Source organism: Kryptolebias marmoratus, linkage group LG13, assembly GCF_001649575.2.
Source record: "Kryptolebias marmoratus isolate JLee-2015 linkage group LG13, ASM164957v2, whole genome shotgun sequence".
NCBI classification, from domain to species: Eukaryota; Metazoa; Chordata; class Actinopteri; order Cyprinodontiformes; family Rivulidae; genus Kryptolebias; species Kryptolebias marmoratus.
Window position 1 is genome coordinate 15,392,309 of NC_051442.1, and position 14,328 is coordinate 15,406,636.

At 38.6% G+C, this 14,328-nt stretch overlaps 1 protein-coding gene across 5 annotated transcripts in view; it reads left to right on the forward strand.

Annotated features, from left to right (window-relative positions):
• Positions 1-4,454: 4,454 nt before the first annotated feature.
• The window catches only part of gria3a (glutamate receptor, ionotropic, AMPA 3a), an 80,643-nt gene continuing 70,769 nt past the window's right edge, over positions 4,455-14,328 (forward strand). For 3 of the 5 annotated variants that reach the window (XR_003040203.2, XM_017435863.3, XM_017435861.3), the window contains exons 1-2: positions 4,455-5,039; positions 5,507-5,665. Coding sequence is in view for 4 of the 5 variants with exons in the window: in XM_017435863.3 (XP_017291352.1) it covers positions 4,952-5,039; positions 5,507-5,665 (247 nt within the window). In the remaining variant the exon portion in view is untranslated. The remainder of the gene's footprint in view (positions 5,040-5,506; positions 5,666-14,328) is intronic. The other 2 variants (XM_017435859.3, XM_017435860.3) reach the window with 1 other exon arrangement.

The following is a 14,328-nucleotide window of genomic DNA, read 5'->3' on the forward strand; positions in this document are numbered from 1 at the left end:
TACTGTAAGCCCCATCATATTAATTTTATAAAGTGTTTGTTGTATATCAATTAATATATTTGGTCTACTATCTGACTGATTATGTTGCAAACTAGCCAATGATGAACTAGATTCTTTGAGCAGATTTTGCATGTGACGGTTGTATTTCCGGTGTGACGTTCAAGATATCTGTAATTTAATTTTCTCTCGTCAAAACTACATTCCTCCTATCTAAAAATATATTTAAGATATCTTGAATGATGATGTCATTCAAGATATCTTTAATTAGAATTATGACTAGTCAAAATGAAAAATGAGATATCTTGAATTTGCTTTACGACTAGTCATAATTTAATTGTAGACACACTCCTGATCAAAATCTTAAGACCAGTCAAAAAATTGCAAGATTAAATATCCCATAACTATACCTGTGCCAATATACTGGGCTCTTTTGGATACAATTATAGAGTGGCCCGCTGACTTCAGTTTCTCAGGCATGGCAAAGGCTTGGCTCCCCAAACTCCCGGGCCCCTCTGGGCCTGGGCTGGGGGCGTGCCGTCCTCCCAGCCCTCTTAGAAGCCCGATCCTTTGCACCATAACACCTACAGTAATCATGTCTGTTCCTTATTCCATCAGCCGGTGTTTGATCCAGCTAGATGTGATGGCGAGACACAAAGGAGGAGTGTCCCTGTTCTATAAACCCATAGAAAACGAACGTAGGGCCTCTTGGAGGGAAACTGGGCACACAAGCACTTGTCGGCGTGTCACCTGTAAACTAGCGGGCAGCTAAACCTCCAACCCCTTCTGTTCAGGCTGAACTAATAATTAAATAAACTTGTGGTCATGTTTAAGAGACACTCTGGGTTCAAGTTAAAGGGAGGGAGCTGCTTCATTCTGCTGTCAGCTGTGTTGGCTCAGGGAGACTCAGACCTGCAGCAATATGTTTCGGCGAGTTAAAAACTTTCATTTTTTTTTGTTTTTGTAAATTAAAACAAGGCTTTCGTAGCTTAATAAGAGGCTTTGTGAAAATTATTCAAACATCAGTGCCGGACACTGCTGATGTTAGTTAGCTCTGTAGTAGTGGTGGGAGGCTCGATCTGAATATAGATGATTGTATTTCTTGAAATGTTAAATCCAAGTTTGTGATGACACTGTTATCTTAAAACACACACACAAATTGTTTGAAATTTTGCTACCAGTCTCTTTGTAAGCAGTCCTTACTAAGATGTATTTTTGTCCCATGAGGACTTTCTACAGTAACACTGATCTCAGCTTATTTAAGACCGGTTCTAAAGGCTAGTTACAACACAGTGACTCTGGGTTTTGATGACTTAATCCCTTTGTAGCTGATGTGTCTGATTGCAGCGGCGTGATCTCTGATAACAGTGCTAATTCTAATACTGGATGTGCCTGTATTTAGGCCATTTCGCTCCCTCAGGCTTACAACTTGTGTGCATAATTCTGAGGGTTATAACAAGCAGTTGCTATTTATAAAACAAGGTTACCACTGTCAGAAACGAATGCACTGGTACTGACGAGTCATTGAGTTTTGTACTTGCTCTGGCTTGCTGTTCTGCACATGGTTTAGATGTTACACCTGCACTAACTGAGAGATATTTATCTGCACTGTATCTAACAAGAAACACCATCGTCACGTGGAACACATTAGCTTTTTAGGCAAGGAAAACACAATGCAATTTGTTGCTGGAACCATAAAGTCTGTGTCTCGTGAATTTCATTTTCCATGTAAAATCTGTAGAAGTACTGAGACAGCTTAGATTCACATTCAGCTGAATGTTGCCAAAGGGGTTGTGCATGAAGCCAAGAATGAACACATCTCAGTTGCGAGGGTGAAAAGAGAGGTAAATACACTGTCGAAGAAGCTTAAAGTTAACCTGGAAAAAAAGAAAAACTTCAGTACATATCTGATTGTAATACTGTCAGATATTTCCCTGTTGTAAAACCTGTGAATCACTGCATGTTAGCAGAAGCCTAAAAGTTCCATTTGCACGGATCGTACCATCAAAATAGCTAAATGCATTAGAACCATAATTCTGAAAATTTCAGACGTTGTGTAAAATGTAAATACAAACAGAATGCAATGATTTGCAAATATTGTAAACCCATATTTTTTTCACAATGGAAAATGGTAAACTCACTATATGTTTGAACTAACAAATGGCAGCAACACACCTCAAAATGTAAAAATAAAAGAAGAAAAAAAATTCACTCCCTTAAATGTTTAACCCTTTTATTGCTATTATAAATCAGTCATGGTTAATATAAACTGGCCTTTATGACAAACAAACAAACAAACAAACCTTCAAGTGCAATCAGTTTTCTACAAAGTAATGCCATCCATCTATTTTCTTTACCTGCTTGTCTTTTCCAGGTTGCAGGGAGCTGGTGCCTATCTCCAGCAGTCACTGTGCAAGAAGCGCAGATGAGTCTGCATTCTGGCTTCGCCATACTCCGTCTTGACAGCTATATATATTTTTAATCTACTGATAGAGAATTCATAAACAGATCTTTTAGGTTATGTTGTTCTATGTTGGTCCTTTAAAATGTATGGTCACTTCTGGTGTATGCATGTTTTGGAAACCTTCCATTGAAATCAGATTTTTATTTTTTTTATAAATTTTTGCTTGAATAAACATCTTAGAAACATGATCTCTGGAGTGGGAAGGAATGTTTTTTCAAAAGACAAAGTATGGTTCATCATGTCTGTGGGAAAAGATCATCCTTCTCCCACAATATTTTAGTTTAATAAATTGAACTTAATTATGGTGCAGTTGTTCTCAGCACTTTCTATAAAAGATAATAGCTGCAGTCCAACCAATCAAATCACATCCAGATCAATAAGGCCGGTCTGTCGCCTGTTTTGTTTTGCTGCTGATGCAGCGATCTAAATAAGGAGGATGCCCCCCTCCCCTAAACACACCCACACACACACACACATTATACAGCCTAGTCTGAGGCTCATCTATCAAATTATCACAATCTCCCACAGTGAGTAAGCAACACTAGAGTGAGTAAAAAAAAATTACCTTTCATGCCATTAAAGAGATAAATGATTACACAGAATGAAGCCCCGTCAGAAAAACTCAATAAGTGTATTTCAATAAAAGTCACATTTTTCAACCTGCTGCAGCATGCAGTTCATAATGCTTTTTAAATTGCCTAGTGCAATAAAGTATAAAGGAAACAACTGAACAATAAAACTCCTGTAAACCCATCTGAATCTACTCTTGGAGTCTTGTTGATGTCTAGATGCTGCATGGCACAGTAAACACTGGAAACCATTAATGTAAGATTAAATGTAGTGGTTCTGAATATAAAGCATTTGAAATGTTTTATTGAGCAGTTTTTTTTTAAAATCTTGTTGGCTTTTAAGGCAAGCTATTATCACTATCTATCTAAAGTGATTGAGATGTCTGCATGTTGTATTTGTTTATGTTTGTCAAACTAAGTCTAAAGCTAAAAAAGGAAACGACTGCTTTGTTGTGTTTTTGGTGTAATATTTGGAAATCACAGTGACAATTTGGATCTATACATGTTTAAGCTTGTCCCTTGTCATCTGTCCTGAATAATGTGTTTCCCTATCAGAAATGCAGGCAGCTTTTAAAATAAAAAGAGTGACATGTAATTAATAGAATAACTTCAGGTACAGTATAATTTGTGTTGTATTGCACTGGAAGGAAGGAAGCGCATATTCAGATTAGAAACCTGAAGCAAACCACCTCAGCTGACTCCATTTCATGTGGAGGAGCAGCGGCCCTACTTTGAGGTCACTCAGATGTTGGAGCTCCTCACCGCATCTCTAAGGCTTTTCTCCACAACTTGAACAGCCAATTAGAATGGGGCTGTAATGTTGCAATTTTGGAAAACCAGTTTCACATAAGCTTCCAAAAGTAACCAAAAAATAAAAAAAATAAAAAGTAGTTTTAGATTCTCAGAATATACAGCTTTTATTTCCTTCTGTACTGTTTTAATTATTTTTTTCTCTACTGAACCCTCCTGTAAACAGCAGAACTGAGGAAGAGTCCAAATGACTAACACATAAGTCAATTAGTTTCCTAATGTACAACATTAGTTGGACCTCTTGGCAGGCAGTGGTTAAACGGTTATAAATCAGTGCATTAGCACTCAGAGTTCCAGTTTCTGCTCTGAAACACCTGCAGGGGACAGCGCAGGATTATGCTGCGCAGAACTGAACTACTGCATGAGCGCATCCTCTCATGTTAGGACATCAGGATGGGATGGGTAGATAGTACACTTAGAGAGAGTATATACACATGCACACACTCAGGTTCAGCACTATATATATATATATATATATATATATATATATATATATATATATATATATATATATATACACACACATATGTATGTTGTTGGTCCCTGCTGACTTTATGATTGTGTGTGCTGCCTCTGCACCACACACACCAAACGCGGCAGAGACTGCAGTGACGTGAGGAGGAGGAAGAAGAAGACGGGAGGCTGCACTTATTATAATTCAACGTCAGACCAAGTTTGATAAACGCCCTCTTTTCCTCCCCCTCCTCTCTCTCTCTCTCTCTCTCTCTCTCTCTCTCTCTCTCCCTTTCTCCCTGGCCCAATTCAGTGGTCTTCATCCACAGTAAGAAGATCTGCTCCCCTTCTCTCCTCCTCCTCCTCCCTCTCCACCTCCATCTTTGAGATAAAACACTAGCTTTAGATTTCCAGCAGCAGCAGCAGCAGTGGGCTGGCGCTGCAGTTGCGCTGGCACACATTCACCGTGGGCGCACGGAGTAAGAGGGGAGAGAAACTGAGAGACGCGCCGCATCTTGTGGATTTTTTTCTTTCTTTCTTTCTTTTTTCTTTTTTTTTTTTTTGCGTTCAAGCCTCTGTATACCTACATGCTTCTCCTGGCTTTGCCTCACTCACACACAGACCAGGAGTTGATTTCACTTCCCGGAGGAGAAAGAAAATGTGGAATCGCACAGTTGCAGCAGTCTTTGTTTTATTTAATTTGTGTGGGGAGTCACTGGCAGGGTTTCCAAACCAAATCAACATTGGTGAGTTGAAAGGGATTTATTCTTTCACATGTAGAGCACGTCTTATGAAACCTCAAAGTTCTTTTTCTTCTCTTAAATCATTGCCAACTTACTTAAATAACCACGAGGGTTGTGGGATTTTGCGTGTCTCTGTGGGCAGTTTGATCAAAATAGAGTTCATCATTTAAATGCGAAATCACCAGTTTCAGAAGCATAGTTCAGAAGAACTGTTTCCACATTTTATGGCTTGCCTGCTCTAACTTCCATCCATACATCCATTTTCTTTAACCGCTTCTCCATTCCGGGTCGCGGGTAGCTGGTGCCTATCCCCAGCATGCTCTAACTTATAAACGACTTAAATGTTTGTCCAGTTTTAAATCATATCCTTATATTTGGAATTGAAGGTAAAAAATATTGCAGTGAATGTTGGGATTGGACTAATCAGAGCTCTGTTTTGTGTGTGTGTGACATTTTCCTCCCTCCTGTAGGTGGACTGTTCATGCGCTCCACAGTGCAGGAGCACAGCGCCTTCAGGTTTGCTGTCCAGCTGTACAACACCAACCAAAATGTGACAGAAAAACCCTTCCACCTCAATTACAATGTTGACAACTTGGAGTCCTCTAACAGTTTCTCCGTCACACATGCCTGTGAGTAAATGGTTTCTCCATTACCTAGTTTTTTGCACATAAATAAACATTTAAATGTGAATATTGTTTAAATCGTCACCCACACACTGATGCAAAAAGGATGCAAGTTCTTGGCTGCAGCACGGATTATATAAAACTTCCATTTGTCTCAATGGCTTCCAAAACACAGATGGTAATAAGATGAAACTGGTGTTTTAATGAAATGGATCATCCCAAAAAAGGACAAAACCCACATTCCTGCCAACTCTCTGGCTTGATTCTTTAACTCCTCACTTGTGGCATCCAAAATCCACCAGCTGGATGACAGAACCTGATGGTTAATTAGCCAGACAGTCATTTTGTAAACAGAGGGATTCAGTAATTTTGGAGAAGCTGAGCATTGCTAAAAAAATCTGTTGTTGTTACATCTGACTCCAGTGCCTATTTTAAAATAAATGATGCCATGTTGATAATTTAACAGTGAATGTGAGAATTTATGTCACACAAATTGAAAAATATTAGTGAAACTAGAAACATTCTGATGAAATTTCAAGCGTGCCGATTTATCTATTCCCCAAAATCCAACATCAGTTTAGTAATAATCTACACAAAGAAAAAATACCAACATTTTGATGTATGAAGAGTCAAAGAAGTGTAATCAAACTGAGATTAAAAAAATTGTTGAAGCTGCTTCCAGTGGCTCATTATGATCGCCATGGTAACCACACACCTGTTTCTTACTCCCTGGAAGCACTCGTAGACAGACAAATAGAAAGCCAGGCTAAAAAGTAAGCCTCAAACAGTTGCTGAGTGAAAACTATAAGTTTGATACCTAAAATTCTTAAGCAGTGAGCAATGGAAGACTCTTATGGTCACACATAATTGTTTTACTGTGTCTAATATGTTATAATGCAGTTGTAATGTAGGAGATATGACAAGTTAAAAAGATTCTTTGCTTCCAGTACCGAAAAGAAAATTTTGAGCTTAAAAAAACTTTGAAATTTATGGAAGCTTAGCTGTGCTCTCTTTGCACCCTGAGAGGATTTAAAAGAAAACCATAAGTCTTAGAGCACTGGGTAAAAGAAGACAAAAAGGCCTATGTTTTGATGTATAATTTATATATGTTCTAAAAAGAAAGTGTTGTGGGGTTAGGAAGAGGGTTTTTTTTGCAAAAAATCTAAACAATTTTAATGGTTCAAAAGTTAGTGTGCGACTTCTTCAACTGTCAGTTGTACATTTTGTAGGAAAATGTCCAAAAATCATGAAACTGATTGTGTAAAAACAGTTTATATAGACAGAAAGTTCAATTTTCCATGACTTGTTTAAGCTTTGAATGATGTTTCTTCTATAAAGTGTGCCTAAGCAGTAGAGCTCCAAGCATGGCTGTGTTAAATCACCCTTTCTACCCAAACCTCATTGGTCTATGTGGGAAAAATTTCTTGCAGTATTTTGTGATTTTTTTTTCTACAACGTACAATGCACAGTGACCAAAACTCACGACACATTGTTCCCAATTGAGCCACATGTTTTGATGTATAATTAGCTTTTTTTCTGATAGCTGGGGGGGTGTAAAATAAGGGGAAAAACTGTGAGGGAAACCAAACAAACCATACTTATCTATGGCACCCATGGATAAGCATGACATAAAATGTCAAACTTGTCAATTTTTTCAACCATGTACTCGGATGTAGAAAAAGAAAAGTAGGAGCTACTATTTATGAATCCTAAAATATTATCATCTGAAAAGACAGTAGAAGCACCCACCTTTCCTTTCTTGCCCTTCCCACTTCACGAATGTTTGGACTGGTAAATTAGTGTGAATGTGTGGCATATATAAGGGCTTGGGTTTAAGCTGAAATCGATGCTTTAGTTCTCCATTTTCTCTAAAATGGTTGAAATGGTTGCTCTACTTTTCCTAAGCTTTTTTATGCCTGTTAGCTATCTGTACATGTATCCCTATGATCAGAATCAGACAGTTTCATACAGATTTTTAGTATCATGTCAGATTCTTCAGCGTCATAGCATTGCAGATTTTTCTGTCCACACCTCTGAGTATAAATAGCTCGTTGTATCGGCTGCTACATGCTGAAATCTGTGTGGTCATCTCCCCCGAACGTGATGGATCTGATATGACGGACTGTGAAGTCTGATAATTGGCCTGCCCGTTCCTCTTCTGCCATGTAGGGTATTGAGTTCTATCTGGAGAATTAATTTGTTATCTTTCTCCCCACCAACTGCACTTAACACTTCACGCTTTTGTGGATCAGCTGCAGCTTTCTGAACTCTTGTCAGTTGCCTCAGAGATGACTGTGGAACCTAATGAAGTGAGAACAAAGCTGCTAAGGCGGAAATTAACAAACAGTACCCCGTACATTCATGGCCCTTAGCTATCTGGTTTCGGTTTCTTCCAAACTGTGTTTAGCAATTTTAGCAAACTATATTTTGTAACAGTGGCCTGCAGCAGCCTTTGGGGGAAGAAGTTGCAGGTTTATTCACACCCTCACACCATGACACAGCCCCGTTCGACTAAAACCTCACACCGCCGGCAGCTGAGTAATTACACTGAAGCAGCTGCTGGGTCAATGCTCAGCTTAAGGGCACTTCGGCAGTTGGTGCTGAGGAAGACATGCTTATTACATACTTGGATTGTCCCGGTCAGGAGGAGAGCACAAATTAGTGAAGACGTTCACGGTTAAAACTGACACCCACTAAACCCAAACCCTTTGTTTTTGAAAGAAGCTTAAGGGGTTTTCTAAAGGATAAGAAGAAAACCGTAATAATCGGGGGGTGGATTAATTTCACTGTGATAAGCTGAGCTAAACCTAATACTCAGTATAGTTGACAGAGAACACTGAGAAGCTCATCATGAAGACTAGCTGGGGTCAGTTTATGACTTGAAGATGCACAAAACTACAGATTTCTTAATATAATTGTCTGGATTGCATAATGTGCTGCTTTTCTTGGCAGGTGTTGATGCAGCAAATGAATGTGATGATCAGGATTTGACACATTTCTATTCTGGCGTGAACTACAGAATAGTCAGTGCTATGTGCTTTCCCATGACTCACCTCATCAGTTTTGATAATAATAGCAAGCATTAAGATGGTAAATTTGCTCATAGTTTCTTATGTTTAGGATTTTGTGCAGTTTATAAAGTTCTTAATGGTTTCCTACCATATTGCTTTGTTTTCAAAGCTTCCTTTTTGATTTCTATGACGTGAAGCACCTTGTGATTTTTTTTTGTTTTATCTTTAAAGGTGCTAAATAAATAAAGATTACTTTTGTAATCTTTATTTGTAATTCCTCTATTGGGAAATCAAAGGCCTAGCATTCCTTGAAGGGATGCTTATCACTCCCTGCCTTTCTTGCCACATTTTTAAATTGAGATCATCTTATTTGTTCAGTGGTTTAAGATCAGATTACTTACTTTTTGTTCAGAGCTCACTTTTGTGTTTGCTGTATGGATTTTAGCTAAAACAAAGCAGGACAGCCCAGCTGTCAGTAAGCTGGGTCAGTATGTAATGATTGTTACAAATCCCTGATGGCACATAACTTCATTGTTGGCAGTGAGGATCAATAGGTGGAAGGCCAGAGTCCAGCAGTGTATAGACTGTTTGTGTGTGGCTTCCAGTTTGTCCTCCAGTACGGAAAAATCAATCCACACCAAACTTTAATTTTCTCCAGCTTCCATTAACCAGAGATGCAGAATTTTCTGTTCTGTCGCTTCCAGCTGCACATACAAAAGTCAGCCAACAAACCTGTAACTAACCAACCAGTTTCCAGTTGTGATGAACTGATTCTGACAAAGAGAAATTTGCCGTGTTGTTGTGTTCATTGTCTCAACCACCAATTTGTGAGCGGACCGAGGCTGTTGCGGAATGCATTGATGTGACACCTTGCTGCAGGCTACCACTGATTGTGTGCGTAAATGCAGAAATGGGAAGGTCACATCCATTAAGTCTGAGGTTAGGACTGGAAAAGACAGTGGAGGCAGAGCTGGAAATCAGAGATGGGTTCAGAAAAATACATGGGAGACAAAAGGAAAAGCATTTACTTATATGAGTTTTCTTTCAATTCTGAGTTCAGCATATACAATGTGCCATTCCAGTAGCCATGGTTTTAAAGTAGGATTTCATCTAGAAAATAAAGCCCACATTTAACTGTTTCTTTCTGGTGTTTGTTCTCTCCATCCTCCCTCTGCTGTGACTCAACCGGTGTGTTGCCGTTCAGACAGAGGCTAATGTTAGAGCACTTCAGTGTGTAGGCAACGGACAGTCCCACTAATGCAGCACAGACCAGTTCACGCAGCCAGATCTCCTCCTCCTCCTCTTCCTTCTGCTCTTCTTCTTCTTCTTCTTCTACATTGTTAACACTGTGCTCACTACTTTGACTCATCAGCAGTGTCAAAATTAGGACATTTTAGTCTTTGCAGACCTTGTATTCAGATTAGCATGTCAAATATTATGCAAATTTGGGGGTATAAGTGAAAGCGATGCTGTGGGGTTCAAATCTGTCTCATTATTGTTTGGAGTTTTTTTTTTGGTCTTATTTGCATAGAAGCAGGGACTTGAAAGCAGCACATGTAACATGTTTTTAATGAATTTTCACAGCAGACTGTAGAGCAGGTGAACCATTTCAAGGCAGAGTAAAGGTTCACGTTTGCTTACAGACAAAACATGTTGGCTGTGGGGGTTGAATATTGTTATATTAGGTATTTATTATAGCTTCCTTGAGATAAAAAAAATCATCAGTTTGGGAATGTTACTTAAAGTTGCTTAAAGTTAGATGGGAAATTAGTTGATGGTTGTTAGCTAGATTCAGTACTCACCCCAAAAATCACAAATCTACAGACCTATTATTCCTTCAAGAAATGCATACCACTTTTAAACTAGGATTTATGATGAGAAATGGCTAAAATATAGCTGGTCAAACATGGTAAATGGCATTGTGTGCAATCTCATGCATAGTTGTGAGATCTTGCAAGATTTGTTAGAGGTTTGAGTATGTGTTGAGTATGACTCCTAGCTACTACCTCACCAGATTTTAGCTCAAGATCTGTAAAGTTAGATTAGTTAAGATCAATTATCTGTGGTGGCCATCTTGAACTGGGGTGACTTCAAAAGTTAATCATTTGTAGATGCACATCCGATGATTAATTTTTGCAAGTTTCAGTAGAATCTGTCAACTGGTTCATGAGATATTTAGCTAACGCAGCAGACAAATGCACACACACACAGACATACAAACACAGACAGGCATACACATTATTGTCTTTTAGCTTTGGCATTAACTGTTAAGAATCAGCCCTGTTTGTAAACAAAATATCTAATAAAACACTGGACAGATTTCAGTGGAACTGCCACAAAATAATCATTGGCTGTACATCTAAAAGTAGACTACATGGTTTTTACCAAAAATAGCTGTAACTCTGTCACTTTTCAGCATGAAATGATTTGGGTTTTAATCTGATATGAAAGGCGGTGGGTAATATGCATTCCTTCAAGGAATGATTGGCCTTTAATTCTTTTGAGTTGACTTTAAAATGTTATTTCATATCTTTTGAAATGAGGGACTGTGGAAAGGATATGAACCACTGATATCTTACTTGTTTCAGATAGTTCTTTCTATGACCTCTATTTGAAGAAATAGAGTTTAATGCTGACCAGATTTACAGGCTAGCTAATCGGAGCTAACTGCTAGTCTGTACATGACCAAGACCAAAGTGGATTGACCCTTTAAAGCAACTTTAATCTTTAAAATTTTACATTGGCAACAATGACATGGTTATTTACATGAAATTCAAGAGCAAATAGCCATAGCTGCAGCTAGCTGTAGCACTTCTGGTGCAACATAAGGCACTTCCTGCAGGAATATCATATGTTCACCAAAAATACCATGTGATGTAAAACCAATGACAGTGTAAAAGTTCATAAAACAGTGTTGCTGTTTTAAGACGGCAGCAGTCCACATTTGTTCAAAGAGCCACTTTCAACAGGTAAGACATTAATTATTCATCACAACCTTAAAGTAGATCCCCACTTTAAAAGATCTATATTATCCTTTAAACTTAAGCTAGTTGTGTCTTCATGTTTCCAGACAGTAGATTCAGTCATTACACAATCATACAGTTGTGATCAACAAATCAAATGAGTCTTTGATTAACGCACGCATAGTTTGCACTTCTGATGCTGTGAAGCTACTGGAGCTTAGAAAGTCACTCATCTGAGGTTGTTCTCTTTTGTTAGACTATTAAAGCATTAGAGCCTGTTGAATTAGCTAAATGCAAATTCCAATTGTCAATGTTTATACAAATTTGCAACAGTTACTGAAGCAAAACAACATAAAATAACTGTGGAGTCATTAAAACTCCAGGAACTGACAAGAACTGGCGAGTCATGAATGATGCATGAACAGAAACAAGGTATTCAAACTGTTCGGCATGAAGAACACCACTTCTTTTGACAGTTTTTATGTTTATCTGTTCTGTAGTTGGAGTAATAAATGTGGAGGCAAATACAAAATAATTACTGAAACTGCTTTTCTTTATCGCAGGGAGGTTACTAATAATCAGAACTAAAGTCTCCTCTGTCTGAATTCAATTATTGTAACATGTTCAGCATGAAAAACGTACCGTTGTCGCCTCGTTTGCCTGTCAGACGTTAACATTTGCATTTGAAGGTTTTAGTCTTTCGCTCAGTGAGGATTAAACAGAAACAGACACTTCCCCAAGAGCGTCTCCTTTCATCACGGTGCATTAATAAAAAAATATCTGACTTCCTGCTACTGCAGCCAGAGTGTTGTCAGCTCGATGATCTGCGTCGAGCTGACAAGTATTCGTCCTTAGATTTGTGGTGGCATTTTAAAATGGGAAATACGGGCACACAATGGCTTTTTCCAAGCGGTATATTCACCGAGACGAATCGAGGGGTTGACCCTTAGTTTAATAGGAACTTTTAAGGTCCATTGCTTTGGGGTAAGACATGACTCACGGCCCATCATGCAGCATAAATACATTAGGTTTCTTTGACCAAGGAAGCACTGATGCTAAATTAATGCCTTTACCTTCAATAGAGGCATTTATTATCAGTTAACTGAAAATATATCTGCGACAATGAAAAAAAAAGTATTTTAAGATGGAGCAGCTCAGAGCTGCTGCATCTTTAAAAAAAAAAAAAAAAAATCTTATTTTCCTCAAACTGAGTCGGTCAACCCTGGGTGGAGATAATGCTGTGAAATGGCAGAATGGTCTTGAGTAGCTTGAGGGGGGAAAGAGCCTCTAAAGATGTGCAGTTAGTCTCAGATCCTGTGCATCAGAATGTGCTCGCATGTCAGCGCTGTTGCAGAGCGACGGTGATCCCTTCTGACAGGCTACAGCGATGTTGCAGCAGTTTGTTGCAGTCTTACACAACGTCCTCCATCACGGCTGCCCCTGAAATCTCTGTTATTCACTTAACGTTGCCTCAGATTACTCAAGGACAACGTGGAATCGCGAGAAAAGGAAACCAAAGATGCAACTGATGCGGTGAATAATTTACAGGGACTACTGGCGTACATTTAGAGAAGTTGTGTGAGCTTGTTTTTAAAACGGTCATTGATATTTCATTCAGTCTGTTCAACTCTTTGAGGGATGTTTTCATTGTGATCTTTACGATACTAATGACCAGATAATTGGTGCTGAAAAACTGAAACTAGAGGTCAGGTTAAAAACAAATGCTTTGACAAATTCAGAGCACGAAAACAATGAAACTAGCAATGGCAGTGGATTTGGCATTACCTAGTATTATCTTAATAAATGAGTTTTAGCCTCTTTGGTCAAATATTGGAAATAACATTATGCGTTGAACACAATATATTGCACAATTTGTAGGTATTTGGGATAATTGTTGGGGATGACTCTCAACGACTACCACACTAAATTTTAGCATAATATCTGTAAAATTCACTGAGTTATAGCCGTTTTTGTTTAAGATTTATTAGCTGTGGTGTCCATCTTGAATTGTGTTGGCTCCAAAAGGTAATCAGTTATGCTACAGATGTACATCCAGCAGTTATTTCCTTTGAGTTTCATTAAAATGCGACCTTGAAATATTTTGCTAACAGACCCACAAACACGCACACACACAGAGACACAGGTAATAATATGACCGCCTGCCTTTCATGGTGGCAGGCGATTAAAAGCAGAAAGAGAATGCAATAATTTGCAAACTTTTAAAAACAGTGCTTAGTATTATATGTAAAATCAAACCTATGATATATTTTTGTGAACACAGGGTTATGACCTGCAAAAATACTGTACTTTATGAATCAAATTAAACTTCTGATGTTTTCTCTGAGGACCAGCTGTGTTGGATCACTCGATCCTTGGATGATATTTTTATAGTTGATGCAAATAATGCGTAGGTGGAATGTTTGCAGCACTTTCAGCGTCGTGCAGTAAAAATGTTCAAGTCGACCTTCCTGAAAAAGCTCCTCTAGCCTCAGGCCAAATCCACAATATGTACAACTGCTGTGGATTTTTCTAGCTGTTTCTAGTTGTTGTTGTTATTTTTATTTTGCCAGATTAGAGCTAATCCAACAAGCGTTGCCACTCTCTGAGCGTAATGAGCAGGGAGTCACCCACTGGAAGAAAACATGTGGTTTTATGGAGCTGTAATTGGAAGAGAAAAGGGAATTCCAGCCAACTT